At 46.5% G+C, this 16,733-nt stretch overlaps 1 protein-coding gene across 2 annotated transcripts; it reads left to right on the forward strand.

Moving 5' to 3' along the window:
* The first annotated feature begins 616 nt into the window (after positions 1–616).
* On the forward strand, positions 617–16,554 carry GMCL1 (germ cell-less 1, spermatogenesis associated). Of its 2 annotated transcripts, none has more exons than XM_040087870.2 (14): positions 617–792; positions 1,184–1,307; positions 4,020–4,116; positions 4,453–4,550; positions 5,032–5,144; positions 5,635–5,700; positions 5,814–5,898; positions 6,076–6,166; positions 6,378–6,518; positions 9,869–9,938; positions 13,053–13,128; positions 13,805–13,950; positions 14,114–14,201; positions 15,264–16,554. In XM_040087870.2, exons 1-14 carry the CDS (start codon positions 617–619, stop codon positions 15,390–15,392), a joined length of 1,500 nt encoding a protein of 499 aa, XP_039943804.1. In that variant the 3' UTR covers positions 15,393–16,554. The 2 variants fall into 2 exon arrangements, with proteins under 2 accessions (XP_039943804.1, XP_039943805.1); XM_040087871.2 differs by lacking the exon at positions 617–792 and adding an exon at positions 3,375–3,519 and having other exon boundaries at positions 1,185–1,307.
* Positions 16,555–16,733: the final 179 nt, after the last annotated feature.

Consider the following 16,733-nt stretch of genomic DNA (forward strand, 5'->3'; position numbering starts at 1 on the left):
GACTTGTTTTGTCCCCAGCTCCTGTGTTCGGCAGGAGCCGCTACTCCGCAGGGCCCCGGCGGGATGGGGAGCGGCTGCGGGGTTGCTTCTTATGCTAATGTGTCCACGTTGTCAGTATGTTTAGTATCCTTTTCTCCCGGTAAGGACTTCCCAACGCATAAACTCTTTGTGTCTTCTTTATCTTCTGGTTTCTGGAAATTTTCCTTGTCGTCCGTAAGTTCTACAGTCCGATGTCCGACGTCAACAACACGTTTCTCTCCCAGGCTCGTTCATTGAAGCACATCAGGGTTTATCAAAACTTAAGCGTTTCCGTAATTTTCCCGAGCTGTCTTTCTACAAACGCATCTTATGGCGACTTTGCCAAACGCTGGCTAAGAGCAATTTAAGAATAAAGCACTATTTATCATTAATATACGTACAGGTTATGATTAAGAAAATCCAGAGGTCAGTTTAAACCATTAACCAAACTCATGACGCGGCTCCCCCCGCCCGGGGCGCAGGAAAAGCTCCGGCCCGCGCAGGCGCGGAGCTGCGGGGCCGCGGCCGCCGCCGGCCGAGCCTCAGCCGCCGTTGCCGCTCCGGCCGCGCTCCGGCCCCATGAGGCGGCCGAGCGGCCATGGGCTCGCTGGGCAGCCGCGTATTGCGGCGGAAGGCCGGGCTGCCGCGGGGCGAGGCGGCGGCCGCGGGCAAGGGCGGCAAGAGGAAGCGCAGCGGAGCCGAGGGAACCGGCGACAGCGACAGCGACGGCGAGGCCGAGCGGGAGGAGCGGCTGCTGCACCTCCGGGGCCGCAGGTCCGAGGGACGGGCGCCGGGGCCGCCGGCTCTGAGGGGGCCGGAGCTGCTGGGGAAGCTGCAGGGCCGGGGCCGGGCTGAGGTGGGCAGAGGGGCTAGGAGGATGCTGGGGCGCAGCTATGAGGGGACCGAGAGCCCGGCCCAGCCTCCCCTGGGAGCCCGTCGTGCGGGAAGGAGCGGGGGCTGGAGGGGAGAGGTGTCGGTGGGGCCTCTCATGGGGCTCCCCGGGTCAGGGGGCGGCTCTGGGGCGCTCGGGAGCGGTGCCGGCACGGCAGTGGCGCTGGGCTGGGCCGGACGAACCCTCCGAGGGTTTGAGACCGACTGTTGCCGCTGTAATGGGAGAATTCCGGGGAGTGTGTTTCACTGTGGTTTGTTGTTTTGTTTTCATTAGGAAAAAATTGAAAAGCACGTCGAAATATATTTATCAGACACTGTTTTTGAATGGGGAGAACAGTGATATCAAAATTTGTGCTTTGGGAGAGGAGTGGAACTTGCACAAAATTTATTTGTGTCAGGTAAGTGGCTCCTTTCTAACTCCCAGTATGAACTGTGCTTTTAGTAGAAGGATGTCTGAGAACTGTGAAGTATGGCTGGAGATCTTTCCTTTGTTTTGTTTTGTTTTGTCTTTTGCTTTTTCCTGCTTTATATTTAGGACTTTCACCCTTTTTGTAGATGCAAACAGTTAACCAACTACTGTTAGCAATGTTGGGAAGCAGAGCTGTAGCTTCATGTTTGAAAAATTTCTTTACTTCTCTCTCTTTTCTGCTTAATTATTTTGTTTATTTTCTTCATAATCTTGGTGCATCCTCTGTGAAAAGAGTGCTGACACTTGGCTTGGGTGTCCTGAGAACATGTTCTTCGTCGCTGAACAAGCGGCTGAGCGACTCCTGTGATGTGAATATTCTTGCAAGGCAAAGGAGGTGGTTCCAGAAGGGATTTTTAAGGCCTGTGGTGCCCCAGCTCAGTTTTATTGTCCGCTGGAGTTGTGTGCAGGGACCTGCAGGGAAATTGGTGGTGCTGTGTCTTTGTAGGTGTTACATGATTGTTACGAGCTTTCACAAAAGGATTCCTTGCAGCTTCCCTGCTGCTGCAGGAGGAATGTTTTCTCAGGAGCTCGAAAAAGAAACAAACTTTAGTGCATACGTCCAAAGACGATGCTGTTTCCACAAACATTCTCTGTTGGGCTTGTGTTCAGGTGTCCTCCTTTGTGTCTGTGTTTTGGGAGCGCAGAGGTGCTGTTGGCGTCTCTGTCTGTTCTGTGTCGTTCCTGCTGTGGCAGAAGCGGGGAGGAGCCGTCACTGTGCCCTGGAACAGCGAGTTCACTTGTGCCCATGTCTTTCAGGGGTTCTGGCCTTGGCAGAAGTTGATGTGAAGCCCTCAGGTGCTGTACCTGGGCAGGAGGGCACTTCTGTGTCAACTGCAGCGGGAGCCAGAGCAGGGGTGTCACACGGTGGCCCTGGGAGCTCTGCATGTGTCTGCAGTTTCTCTGGTGCAACAAGTGACATGAAGAGAAAATTCTGGATTTTTTGGGGGGCTGTTGCTGTCTCAGTGCCCGAATTCCAGTGCAGCTTCAACAATTACTTGCATGGTCCCAGCAATTGAAATGTTTCATTGCTTTCTTCTAGGAAATAGCTTTTTCTTTTTGGAGCATGAGAATCTTTTAACAAGCATAAACTGAAGGCAAGAGAGTCCTCTGTGTGAGCCAGAGTGGGAGTAGTGGCGCTGAGGGAGCTGTGGAGTGTGTGGCAGGGGCAGAGCTGGCAGGCACAGCTCCCACTGCCACTCTGTGCCCAGGCAGGGCTTGTGCAGGGTGGGCACAGCACTGCTGTGGCCTCAGGCTCTTGGTGTTTCCTGTCTCTGTGGTTCTGTGGTTGCTGCATCTCAAGCTGGTGAAGCTGCTCCTGAGACCTTAGCACAGGTTGGTGACTGAAATTGGGTGTGAAATCCCTTTCTGTTTAGACGGGTTTGAAAGTTGTGGCATTGTCTGTAGAGGCCTTGTAGGAGCAGTGTTCTTGTTGGGGGCATTCACCGTTCTCCTCAGGCAGGTTCTGTTTCAGGGCACCCTCCTGCATTGCAGTTATGTTACTGCAAAATAGTGGTGGAGGTTAGAAATAACTCCATGTAAATGACTCTTAAGGCCATTGTGACTGCTCCTCTGTGCCCCTGAGCAGACTCAGCCTGGCTGTTTGTGCTGCCCTGCTCTCTCCAAGCACTGCCTCCGGTTCCATGAAGGACAGTCAGGTGCTGCTCTGCCTGGTCACAGCAGCTCGGAGAAATGGGGGATTTTTTTTTTCATGATGCTGTTACAGAAATGAGAAATCCTTATGAAACTGGGGAGTTGATCCCTGGCAAAGCTGAGGCAGCCTCATGAGGAGGACAAAGATGAGTGAGGTCCTGGGTTTGATAGGAGCGTGCTGTCTGATTCAGAGTTAGGGATGTGCCGAGGGTACAGAAATACTGACCTGATCACATGAAATCAAAATTGGGTTTTGTGTTATTTGCTGCCCTGAGCTGAAATGCTGAGGGAAGAGGTCAGGGAATGTGGTGCTGTACAAATAGACTTTATTTTTTTGATCTCTCAGGTTAACTTCATTGATAGCATCTCATAATGGGCACATCTGCTGCTGGGAAGGAAAATCAGGAACCTTAGTAGAACATTATCTTTCCCTTTCATTGGATGGAAACCTCAAATTCTAGTTTTATGTGCTTTACACTTAATAATAAAAGGTATATTGCTGTAAATGGTGTGTGTGTGTGTCCTTGGTATGAGGCTACAGCCTTATAAAGTAATCTGTATGTCTTGCATGCCTTTTTTGTTTTTTTCCCCCCACTCCCCAAACTGGCATTCCCTAATGCCTGCAGGATTTGTTGTTTGCTAGTAACCTTAAGGACTTAGTTCTTGGACTAATTCTGTCCTCACTGGTGATGTGGTTTGTGGGAAAAGAGCTTGTGTAGCTTTTCTGGCCTTTTCAGACTCTTTCCTTACTCTGGTTACACACACGTAGCCCAAATTTTCCTGTAGGCATTTTGAGTGTCAGAAATAACAACTACAACCAGCCCCTTGAGTCTGTCAGAATGTTTTAGCTTGTAAAAGTTCCCTTAATAGATTTTGTTCTGCATAAAGGTAAATATTGGTAACCGTGTTTGGTTCCATGTGATGCTTTCGGCAGTTTCAAGTGGGAGGAAATCTCTTAGTTGTGTTCTTTTTCTCTGTTTCCTTCATACAGTCAGGCTACTTTTCCAGTATGTTCAGTGGTTCTTGGAAAGAATCCAGCATGAATGTCATAGAGCTGGAGATTCCTGATCAAAATATTGATGTAGAAGGTAAGTGTAGAAGGTAACCTTTTATTTTAACAAAGCCCTGAAGGGAGAGGTTAAGTTAAACCTCATGATGTTCAGAGAAGGCTCATGAGGTTCAGCTTCTTTTTGTGCACCTCTTTTTCAGCTCTTAGGAGTGCTGAAGAGTTTGCTTAAATCCTGGGAGCTCAGTAATGGATTGGTTACTGCCTCATGTTGTTTTCTATCTGGTCAATTGCTCTAGATAAAGAGCCAGCGCTGAGACCACAGAGAACGCATGCAGTGAAGGCGTTTGGTTGTATTTAAGGCCTCTTTACTGCCCCGTGCTCAGTGTTGTGTCTCTGACTCCTGTTCCCTTTGCAGCCCTGCAGGTGGCTTTTGGCTCTCTCTACAGAGACGACGTGCTGATCAACCCCAGCCGCGTGGTCGCCCTGCTGGCAGCAGCCTGCATGCTGCAGCTCGTGAGTCAGAAATGCCCCTGTTGCTGTCTGTACCTGAAAAGAAACACTGCAGTTCAGAATATCTCGCCCACGTGGCCCTGTTCACCCAGAGGAATGAATCGGCTTTTCAGGCTAACTGGGGAAAAAAGCCAAACATGATGCAGTGGGTTTATTGAAAAATGCTGTGACTAAGATGGAGGTGTGAGATTAAGTGATTTGAGAGTGATATCCAAAAGTAGATGAAATAGGTTTTGGAGCTCGCTTGCTCTGCCCTGAAGGCATTCAGTACCCTTTTCTTTCATGGGAAATACTCTTAAGGAACATCTGTGTTTCTGAGGAATGATGGTTTAAATGTTTTGAACAGCGTAGCACTGGTCATTGCAGCCTGTGGGACTTTGGGGATAGCTCAGGCATGAAAATCTGTATGAACAGCACAGTGTCTGCCATTTCCTGTTGGGAAATGAACACTCAGAACATTTACATGTTTTTTTCCTCCCTGCAGGATGGCTTAATCCAGCAGTGTGGTGAAACAATGAAGGAAACCATCACTGCCCAAACTGTGTGTGGATATTATAATTCTGCAGGGATGTATGGGCTGGACTCTGTGAAGAAAAAGTAAGAATTACTGTCTCCAAGCTGTTTTGGACATTGCCAATTAACAGTGAATTTACACACAGTACCATAATGACGAGGTTAATTGCTTTAATATTTATTTAGAATAGAACCACAGAACATCAAGGTTGGAAGACATCTGTAAGATCATCCAGTCCAACCATCCACCCAGCACTGCCACTGAAACCACTAAACCACATAATCCAGAGGCAGATCCTGACACCTTCAGGGGTGGTGATTCCACCACATTCCTGAGCAGTCTATTCCAATGCCTGACCACCCAAACACGGGAAAAAAAAAAAAAAACCAAGTACCTAATCTGAATTGATTGAGTCTGTCCAGATCCCTCTGCAGAACCCTTCTGCCCTCCAGCAGATCTGCAGTCTCACCCATCTTAGTGTTGTCTGCACATTTACTGAGGGAGCAGCTGTTGCAGGAATGTTGACATGGAGAAGAAACAAGCAGAGGTCCTAATCCCTTGCTTTCCATGCAGGTGCCTTGAGTGGCTCTTGAACAATCTGATGACTCACCAGAGTGTTGGACTCTTCAAGGAGCTCAGGTATTGGGGCTGCACTTCTCTTGCAGGGATGAAGGACGATCTCTGCCCAAGTCTGGAGCTCACTGCAGATGGCTTTTCTGTCTCACTGACCTGTTCCTATTGATTTTTTCCAGCATAAACCTCATGAAGCAGCTGATCAGCTCCTCCAACCTGTTTGTGCTGCAGGTGGAAATGGACGTGTACACTGCTCTCAAAAAGGTACTTGCCTGGGGTTCACTGCAGTGCAACCTTTATGGGATTGACTGAAAGTATTTAATGGAGTAGCAGAACTTTTATAGAAATGAATACACTGTGGAAATGTCTCTTGTTAACATGTAGATTACTTACCTGAAACCTTCTCCAACTGACTCACTAGAATTTATTTGTCTTGCCCAGTGGATGTTCCTTCAGCTCGTGCCTTCTTGGAATGGGTCTTTCAAGCAGGTGTTAACTGAAGCTGATGCCTGGTTTGCTGAGCGCAGGAGAGGTAGGAAGAGTTGGTCAGGCCTTGGTTTGGGGTTTGAACACGAGTCATTTCTTAATTTTAATGGCAAAAGCTGTTAAATAACTGTAATAAAATAAAAGCCATTAAACGCCCATAATAACTTTCTCTAATCAATAAGTAAAAACTCCAGTATAAACAGAGTCTGGAAAATATTTAGGGAGACAAATCATGATGTGGGTGCTGTGTGTTGCAGAGTTTGGGGGTGATGTTTCCTTCCTGGAGTCAGCGCAGGGGAACGCATTCCTGCCTGTGTTTGCCCACCTGAGGCTGCAGTACATCATCAGTGACCTGGCCTCAGCCAGAATCGTGGAGAGAGATGCCCTGCTGCCCTCAGGTGAGTGAGTGCTGCGCACAGCTCAGGCCTCACCTTGGTTCCTGGCTTCAGTTTCTTCACCCCAAGAGAGACAGGGAGGTGCTGGAGCATGTTCTGAGAGGGGCACAGCTGGGGAAGGGTCTGGAGCATGAGTCTGAGGAGGAGCAGCCAAGGGAGCTGCAGAAAAGGAGGCTCAGGGGGAAGCTTCTCACTCTCTACAGCTCCTGACAGGAGGGACCAGCCAGACTCTGCTCCCAGGAGATAGGGACAGGAAGAAACAGTCTCAGGGGAGGTTCAGGTTGGATATTGGGAGAATTCATTCTGTCATGGGAAGGGCTGTCCAGCTCTGGCACAGCTGCCCAGGGCAGGGCTGGAGTCCCCATCAGTGGGGGATTTAGCAGCCGTGTGGATGTGGCACCTGGGGACATGGCTTAGTGGTGGCCTTGACAGAGCTGGGGGAGCAGTTGGACTCAAATGATCTTAGAGGACTTGCCCAGCCCAAATCATTCCGTGGTTCTTCTCAACTGATCATGTTCTGTGTGCTTTCCCCAGCCTGTCCAGCATCTGCTTTGTGGCTGAAGATTCAGCAGAAGCTGAGTATGAAAATTACAGGCTTAAAAGTCTGCAAAGGCACCCATGTTGGTGCCATCACCATGGGATAAGCAATTCTGCTCATAAGTCAATTTGTCAAAATGCTCTACAGTAGATACACGGCACTTTATCAATGTTTAAATGCTCCCAGGGGCCCAGATAAGCAGAAAATCCTTTTCCTTTTGGGAGAGAAAAACTTGATGAGACTCAACTATTTTCTAGCCATTAGTTTCTAAAAAGAGCTGAATGGATTTTGATGGGATTTGGAATAAAACCCTAAAATTAAAATGAAAAGCACAAGGTACCGTGAGCTCTTCTTTTCTCTTCCAAAACAGATGTTATTTACTAATAGAGATTTAGGATGATTTGGAGTAGAGAGGATATTCAGGTATTCCACTCTTGTTCATTTGTCTGCATTTTGACTTGTATAAAATACATCCTCCTCCTAGGGGCCTGGTGCTCTTTGAAGCCCAGAGAGGGAAATGCCATTTCATGTTATTGGGGGTTACTGAGGCTGACATCCCAGTATCACTGGGGAATGAAAAGCCCCTTCTCATCCTGCTGCTGATGTCTGGTAACATTTTGTTACACATAAGAATCCCAAAAGAACAGGTCTCAGCTTTGATATGTGATATTTTTCATGCATAAGTGATGTATAAAGTAAATATAAACTGTCTCACTTCAGGGTGTTACTGGTACAGACTACAGGCAAAGTGCAAAGGTTATTGTAAAAAACAACTTTGGATGAATGACTATTTAGATCTTTAATGATGACACAGGAGAGCAGTGGATTTGTGTCCCTGTGAAGTGGCTTTGTCAGTATGTCACTAAGATGTGAAATTTTCTGGAGCTACACTTGATTTCCTCCTCCTGATGTCTGCTGTTACCACTTGCAGTGTGATGGGCAGCCTTTTCATGGAGCTCTTCAGCGGATAAATGTTGTGTCCGTTCTCAAACCCTGAAGCCTTTACCTGTGTCTGTCAGAGGAAGAATTGTTCTGAGATTATTGCATCTTTGAGGCCGATTTCCTTGTGCTCTTTGTAGAAGAGTGTGAAAATCGTGCGCAGCTCCGCAGTGTTTGCTCTGCAGGGAGGCGCTGCCCGGGCTGCGATGAGCGCTGTGCTGGCTGGGTGGCACTGTGGTGCAGGGAGAGGGGCACAGGGCACATCCTGTGTGCGGGATCATCTGTGCGTGTCGGCAAATGCTCTTGGAGTTTGGGACTTGCCCGCCCTTGTAACCTGTTCATGCCAGAGTGTAGCCACAAGATATGCAGAAAATCACACGTAACACGTGTAGCCATGCGTTAAGGTCAGAACTTCTGCGAGGAGGTTGAGATAAATCTTTCCTGGGCAGTTTGGAACGGGCTGTTGGCTGCCAGCATTCAGTATTTGAGGCGATGCTTCGTACCTGAGAGGCTGCAGACAGGGTAATTTGTGTTCTCCTGGAAGCCTTTCAGATTATTCCAGATGAAACTGGTCTCAAGGAAGTAGAGAAGCTAATCACACCAAGTAGTTAAAAGTAGTACTGTGATCTTTTTTTTTTTTTTTTTAATACTCTGTGTGTGTAGGTCCTGAAGGGGAAAACTGAAATTCTGTGTTAGGAGGTCACAGCATTCTGATCTTTGTGCAGAAAAGGTGCAAGAGACAAGAGTACATAATGTGTCTGTGTGAGCAGTGTTTGTTCTGTTTTACTTGGTGGCTTGTGAACATTTCCTCAGCTGTGCTTTCCCTCTTCGTAAATCAGCAGATGAACTGCAGCTCCAGTGGGAGGTAGGAAATAGATACATGCATACACACAATAAGAGAAGATGCTCTCCCTCCTGATACTTTTTTCCTTCCCTTCTAGCACATCTATTTCCTGTTCCTTATCTGTGTAGGTTTCCTTAATTAATTTTTTATTTTCTGTTGTACTTTGGTTGATTCCCAGTTTGCTCCTATCACAGTCTGTACTTTAGGGTGAGTGGGACAAAGGCTAGTTTTAAGTTTTCCATCCATGATCTCTCCTCTCCTCCCTTCTGTCACATTCACCAGCTTCCTGGTTTGTTTTTGGTCACACTGGCTCTCCCTGTTCTCTCACCCGGACCATTTCTCAGGGCTGGTTCTCATACGTGACCTTGCCCCCTTGCCCCATTTGTTATCTTGACTAAGGACTTCTTACACCCCGTGCTTTTGGGATCCCTTTTGTGTAACTGTCTGACAGACTATTGAGTTTTGTTCTGTTTTATCTCTTGGTTGCAACATTACATTAACACAGCCAGTAAAATCTTTTTGTGTTCTCCAAGGAAGACATGATTTACGTTTATTCTTAGCAGGGTACAATTTCTGTTTGTTTTACCATATTTGTGTTAAGTCACTGTTATCTTTTATCCCTTGATTTTGTTTTCTTCTTCTCTAACTTACTTAGAATTCTGCTGGGGATTCAGAAAACAGCTTCTCCCAAGAGCTTGTTAAAAAGCTCCTTGGCTGAACGGAGCTTTGTGTGCTGAGAAAATGTGTGGAGTTGCATCAACTGTGGCAGCGTTGGGTGTTTGAGGAGATGAACATAGTCTGGAGTGACTGCCTGTTAGTTGTGGATGTTTATCCCTTCCCCTGTGGTTGAGGCTGAGAGCTGGAGAACACAGGGAGTTACCAGGGGGTGGGTTGCATAGACTGTCTAGTTCATAAGTGTAAATTTATTATTTCAATGTGATTTTATTTCTCTGTTTCGAATGTATATGACCATCCCCATTCCCAGCCCCAAAGACAACACCAAGCTTTTTTTTTTTTTTTCCTTAATTTTAGAATGGCTGTCCTCTGTTTACAAACAGCAGTGGTTTGCCATGCTCAGAGCAGAACAAGACAATGATATTGGGTAGGTATATTACAGGCTTTATTTGTTTCTTTAATTAGAAACCTCCCTCTCATAGAAGTTCTGACATGAATTATTTTGGAGTTTACATAAAAAGGAGGGAGGGAAGCATACTTCATTTTTTTTTTTTTTTGTGGGGAGGGAAGCATACTTCAGTGCTTTTAAACTGTTAATCTCCATGGAGCTCTCTGTTCCCTTGGGCTGGGTGGGGAGACACGAAGTCTGTATTTTCCTTTATGTCTGTTAATGCTTCTCACTAGTAAGTCACCTGGAAATCTGTGTTGAGGCTGTGGAGGGGTAATTTCTGAGCCTTCCGTTTGAAGGATACTTTGGCCATCAAACTGTTTCTCTTCCTTCTGCTCGCTCTTGGCTGTGCTGCAGTGAGCCAGGTCCCCGATTTAACACCAAAACTATGGCAAAATGTACCTGGGGGTGTTGATCCTGCCTTTGTCTTCTCTCCTGGCTCATAGTGTTTTGTGGAGAAAAAATGCCAAGTGTTACCTGCCCAAACCCAGCAGGCTGACTTGCTCCTTTGTCCTGTAGCCGTGTCGCCCAGCGCCTGCCGTTGTGGACAGGGATGTGTCGGGTTGTAACAGGAGCTGCAAAAAAGCCCCAAACTCTGGTCTGAAGAATAGTCAAGACCTTTAAAAGCTGTTCTCTTAGGAAGCAGTCCTTTAGGAAGTGGTGGAGGTAAAGTGCAGATCTGTGACTCTCACATTCAGTTCCTGCAGACGAATTTTGGGTGGTCGTGGCTTGTTTCTGATGCTGTTCCCTTGGGAAAGCTTTTGCAATGCTGCTGTGGCTGTATCTGAAAGCAGACAGGTGTCACCTCCTGGCTCATGGGGAAACAGGGTTCATAGGGAAGTCAGTCATCAGAATTCTGATACGAGATAAGACGTTGTATTTGCTAATTTTGATGTGTTTTGGTAGTTCAGTGCAGTGGGAGCATTTGAGTTGTCAGCCACTGGATACACATGTTTCTGGAAAAGTGAGTTCCCACAGAGCTGCATGAGGATGATGGGGATCATCCAGCTTGGAAAAGAGCAATTTTAAAATTTAGCTACAGCTGAGGATTTCAATGGCTCTTGGAATGGGCAGAGTATTTTTCCACATTTTTTCTTGCTTGCCTAGTTTTCTCTTTTGCAATATGGGTTTATTATTTCTTTTAAGGCAGTCAAAACCCAAAGTCTCAGCCTTAGAAGGGCGTTTATGCAGCTGTTCCTTTGTGTTAGTGCAAATGTTTTGGCCATTTGAGCAACGTGTAGCTGCAGGAAAAGAATTCATGTTTTGTAAGCCCATCGTTTATCCAGCTCTGCTGCTCTTCCTCTCACACCTACTGCTCGTGTCAATATCAAACACGTTTTCCCTCAGGGGTAAGGAAGCAGACTTAGGAATCAGAGCAAGACATGAATCTGACTCCTCTGAGCTGAAGTAAGGCTCTATTTCCATATCCCACCTGGTGCAGGGTGTAATTGTATCTGCTTATTCTAACACTGCCAGCATGGAAATGGCCCTGCTTGGAAACGTGTGATGTGGTTTGTCGTGGTAACTTTATAGAGAGGAGGAGAAGGGTTTCTCTTCCACTTTTTGGTTTGCATTTAAAAGGATTAAACATCTTATTCACTCCTCAGAATTGGAGAATTTTTTAGTGTTAGCAGTGGAGTTTCTGGCTTTGAACTGTAGCTGCTCAGGGTTTACTTGTTTAACACTTGTGTTAAAGTGGGTCACTTTTTTTTTTAAATTAAACATGTGTTTTGTGACGGAAGCCAGACAGATCTTTAAAGTCTGGGACTCGAATCACTTCTGCTTTTAGCAGTCTCTCTGGCAGTGTGTAAGAAGGAAGCAGAATAACTCCACTGTTCACTGTGTGGCAGCTGGTGGAAGTGGTTAAAGCTGAAGTTCTGCATTGTCTGAGGCTGCTCGAGGGATGGAGAGGGGGATGTTAATATCAGTCTCAGCATTATGGACAAATGTTTGTGAAATTTGTCACTAATTAAACTGAAATAAATCCTTTATCACCATTACTGCATTTAGGTCAGCTACAGAACCAGTTCAGCTGGAAGATGTGGAAAAGCACACGGGAAGTTCCTGTGTGAATTTGTTCAAGTGTGATGAGATTGTATGCATAATCTGTTCTTTGAACATTTCACCTCCCAGGATGGGTTTTCACAGAAGTGAGAGAAAAGATCTGGGCTGAGTTTATAAAAGCTTTAGCTCCACTAGTTGCTGCATCTCTTCTGGCTTGGAGGGCACTGTTGGGTCTTGTGGGTTTGCAGTTTAACCTGCAGGGGTTGATGTCGCTGGGATTAATAAGAGTTCACTGCCAGCCCTCGGCCTGGCGTAACTTGAACACTTTTTAGCAGTGGGTGTTGGGTTAATGATGTCATGGTGTGTGAAGCAAAGTGCCTAACACACTTCTGGAAAATCAAGACTGATCTCACTTGTACTGGCTCTGCAAGGCTGTTCTACGTGTTGGACACGGGGGAACTGTCAGGTGAAAGGAGCTGACGTTGGTCTGGGATGACACACATGAGGCCTTGGGTGTCTCAGGAGCTCTGAGAGGCTCTGGCACTTCATGAGCACTGAAGGGAAGTGGTTTTTTTTTAGATGAGTTGCATAACCAGCCCCTTGAGAAACCTCTCCCAGTGTCTCGTGGCTGCTGCTTCAGAGCCCTGCTGTTGTGCAGAGCCCTGCAGCTGTGCCCCAGCACTTGTCTCTGATTGTGCCCAAGAAGTCAGCCTGCTGTGTTTAAAAAACACTTGGGTTTTTATGAGGCTGGGAGAATGTGTTTCATTGCAACAGCTATTATTTTGTTATCTGGAAAAGTTCTTTTGTGAAAGAAGTCTGCCTGACTGAGGTGTCACAACCTGGTTTGTGCTGCAGTTTTGTAGTGTAGGTGGATGTTTATGGGACAGTTTGGAATGGAAGAGGCTCTGGGAGCTCATCCAGTCACAACTCTGCTTAAAGAAGGGTCAGTTGTGGGTCCATTCCAGCCCAGGGTATTCCGTGATTGTGTGGTCAGACAAGTTTACTCCAGTCTGTTCATCTTCCCCACATTGAGGTATCTTACAAAGCTGTTGAAGTGTCCTTAAAGATGCTGGTTTGGGTTTTTTTCAGGCCTCAAGAAATCAATAAAGAGGAACTGGAAGGAAATAGCATGAGGTGTGGTCGCAAACTGGCCAAGGACGGTGATGTAAGTGGCGTGTGGCAAACTGCAGAGCTGGCGTGGCTGAAACAAGTCAGGCATTCCCAAATCATGTAGGTCCTCATTGTCAAACTGTATCCAAATGAAGTCATGGAGAAAGATACCTTTTCTTTTCTCCCAGAGGGATAGAAGCAATTGTCTCTGCAAAGAGCAAGGAACTGGTGTTTCATTGTTAAACAGAGCTCTGATCACCAGTGTCTTTTTCTTTTTGGGTGGAAAAGGAAGTTCTCTGGGTAAAATGTGTAACATTCAGAGCCAGGGCCCTTTGTCTTTAGGTAACAGGTCTTGTGAAATAAACAGAAAACTTTAATTTTTCCCGTTGAAATCATGTAACCCAAGGCTGTTGACCCGAGGAGCGCTTTGGGCATGGCTGGGGCTCACAGATCAGTCCCGTTACCCAGTGCTGAGTGTTTGATACCTGCTGGTGTGATGTGTGTTCTGTCTGTCTGGGAGGCAGCTGGCACTCAGCGGCTGTCACACAGTCCCCTGCTACAGGTTGTCCCTAGCAAGTTCTCTGTTCCAGACAGCTGCTGGCAGGGATCCCTGAACCCCCAAAGTAGCTCAAAACCCCATTCCCAAGGCCGACCCCTCCTGTGGCACTCCTGCTCCATGTCACAGCCCATCCCTGGGCCACGTCCCCCTCTGTGTCCCCTCTGTCCCGCAGTACTGCTGGCGCTGGACTGGCTTCAACTTTGGCCTGGACCTGCTGGTGACCTACACCAACCGTTACATCATCTTCAAGCGCAACACGCTGAACCAGCCGTGCAGCGGCTCCGTCAGCCTGCAGCCGCGCCGCAGCATCGCCTTCAGGTGCCAGCTCGGGGGCTCCCTCAGTGCTGCCAGCCCTGCTGGCATTAGGAGTTGTTGCCCCCGAGTCAGTGACACTAAAAAATGTCACCCCGTCTCCTCTGGAGAAACTCCTTGTGCTGAAAAAGTTGGGGAGACTGAAGTGATCTCTCCGTTGCGTCCCCAGGTTACGCTTGGCCTCGTTCGATGGCAGTGGGAAGATGATTTGCAGCAGGACAACGGGCTATCAGATCCTGACACTGGAGAAGGACCAGGTGTGTCTGGGGGCTTTTGAGCTGTTGAGCTTGAATGGTGGAGTTCGGGGCATGAAAAAAAATGCTAAGAAGTCACAAATGCTTTTAAAAGGGAGTTGCTGTTCTTGTTGTCATTGCTTATGTGGAATCTCAGGCATTCCTGTTAGAGGTAGTGGGTAATTAAGCTAATTTGTGAAGTGGATCTAGAATAGGGTAGTGCGGGTTTCATTAGTGTTGTTGATAATATGAAATTAGTGCCTGTGGTGCTGCTGTCTGCTGCCAGTGTCGTGCTCGTGTTCTCCCAGCGCTGCTGACTTCACCCCTCTGCATAATCTGTCTATCAGACTCCTCATTTAGAGGCAAATTCGGAATTTGAAGACTCTCATAAGCTGAGGAGTTAAAAGAATATCTACATCTTGTTTAAGGGTTGGATATATTACTCTATTAAATAAACTGATGAAAGCCCCAGAGAGGAGTGGAGTTTTCTTAGAACAAGTGCCCTTTTCCACCCTTGCTGACAGCAGGATTTAATGAGGCATGTGTGGGACTTGTTAATCAAGTTTCTCAAATCCCAGCCAGCAGTGATACAAAGGTGGTGAGAATACAAAAACCTTTCCTTGTCAGTGCTATCCTCACTGGAGGGTGAAGTTTCAGTTTTGAAGTTTCAAATTGTTTTACATCCTTACGAGGTTGAAATTTCAATTTTGCTACCCCAAAATCAGTTCCTAGAGTGGAAACAAAAAATTCCTACCCACAAACTGAGATTTGCTTTCAAGTATAAACTGTTATGGAATGCTTGGTGAAAACTGTCCATTGCTCCCCAGCTTGCTGAGGTGGAAATTTGCTCCAGCATTTCCTGTGGCTGTTCGCTGTGCTGCAGAGGGCTGGGAGCTCTGGGGTGGGAGCTGTGGGCAGGCTGAGAATGTGTCAGCGTTATAAACTTGAGCTGAAGGTGAACTGTCTTTGCTTTATTTGTTACATTCTGATTTTAATCCGTGGTCAGGAAGGTGTGCAGAATGACTTTTGTGTCGGTGTTGTGCTTTCTGGTCCCCCCTCACCACATAAATGTCCCGTGTGCTTCAGGAGCAGATTGTGATGAATTTGGACAGCAGACTCCTGATGTTCCCCCTCTACATCTGCTGCAACTTCCTGTACACATCACCAGAGAAGAGGGCAGACAGCGAGGCCCAGCTGGATCATTTGGAAGCCTGAGAGCTCCCTGGGGTGTGTGGCAGCACCTCTCCCACCTGGATGCTGCTCCAAAGCTCAGACAGGCCGGCCTTACACTGTAGCAACAGCCCTGGCCTTAGTGCTCTCCTATGCAGCTCTGAAAAGATCAAACATTAGGTAGGCCAAAACCAGTTACCCTTTTTAATTTTTTTTAATTTTATTTCTGTTCTGCATCATCAGGCCGTAGCCGTTCCGTATTTGAGAAGTGTTAACACTTGGGCTTTTCTGGGTGAAAACTGAGCCAAATTGGAAATAGGGAGTTTGTGTGGATCACAACTTAGGAAATGACCTGTTGGACTCTGAGCATACATTGTAGGTTGTGTGGGTTTTGGTTGTACTATTTGTTGGGTTTTAAAATAACTGATCTGTAAATACCAGATCCATATTTTGCTTTTTTTCCTGGTCCTTTTCCATTAGGGCCAAATAATCTCAGTAAATTAGACGGCCCCGGATTTAAGCCTTTTAAATCCTGCTGGATTTAAGCCTTTTTTGCAGCTCATACACACACATTTCATTCTTGGTCTTGTTCTAAAACTGCAGCCAATAATTCTCTTGTCTTTTAGCAGGTTAATTTACTAATAATGATGTTCATAAATTAATTATTTTTTCCATGTACAACAAACATTCCAATGTCTTCACCATCACTTGAGTCTTGTCAGCAGCATCTCTCAGCTGGAGTTCTGCTGAGTGCTGACTCCACTCACACAAACCAAATACCAGTTTTTAAACATTTTTTGTGGCTTGTTTTAGCTGTTACCTTGGGAATACATCCCATGTTAGCTCAGGAACTTGTGGCTTTTGAGTGCCTTTTGAGTCGTATGTGTAACACCAACTTCAGTTCAGCAAGTCACAGGATCCAAAGGCAGAGCTGGGAACAAGAGATTCCTCTCCACTTGATTTGTTGGATGAGTCGTGTCATGGTACATTCTGTTCAGTCTTCGTTGGGTTTTATGTTTGTCTCTTACAATTTTGAATTCTTACAGAAGGATTTTTTGATCCAAACTGGGAATTTTTGCCTCGTTAGCCTATTTTTTTAATGTCAGAAAAATATAAAACCATTTGTACTCTATAAAAAGGATAAATATGTGTTGGGCAAGATAGAAAAACATGGCAATGTGTCAATAAATGACTTCAAGTGGAATAATTGCCCATGTCTGTCCTTTCCTGCTGGGAATAGCTTTTTGTGTTGGATTCACCCTGTGGATTCAGCACCTCAGTGTGATCTTGTGTTGTGTCACAGCTTTGGCAGAAGCATTTTCAAGTGTTCAGCTGCGACAGCATCGTATTTATTTATTGAATTAATTTGATTTAGATACTTAACTC

Source organism: Hirundo rustica, chromosome 28 (genome assembly GCF_015227805.2).
Source record: "Hirundo rustica isolate bHirRus1 chromosome 28, bHirRus1.pri.v3, whole genome shotgun sequence".
Classification (NCBI taxonomy): Eukaryota; Metazoa; Chordata; class Aves; order Passeriformes; family Hirundinidae; genus Hirundo; species Hirundo rustica.

What these genes read in the sequence shown, in the direction of transcription:
- GMCL1 (XM_040087870.2), top strand. Translation starts at nt 617, where the DNA reads ATGGGCTCGCTGGGCAGCCGCGTATTGCGGCGGAAGGCCGGGCTGCCG. An exon ending in GTTTGCTGAGCGCAGGAGAG is followed by an intron (nt 6,167 to 6,377) that starts GTAGGAAGAGTT and finishes TGTGTGTTGCAG; the next exon opens with AGTTTGGGGGTGATGTTTCC. An exon ending in CGCCGCAGCATCGCCTTCAG is followed by an intron (nt 13,951 to 14,113) that starts GTGCCAGCTCGG and finishes TTGCGTCCCCAG; the next exon opens with GTTACGCTTGGCCTCGTTCG.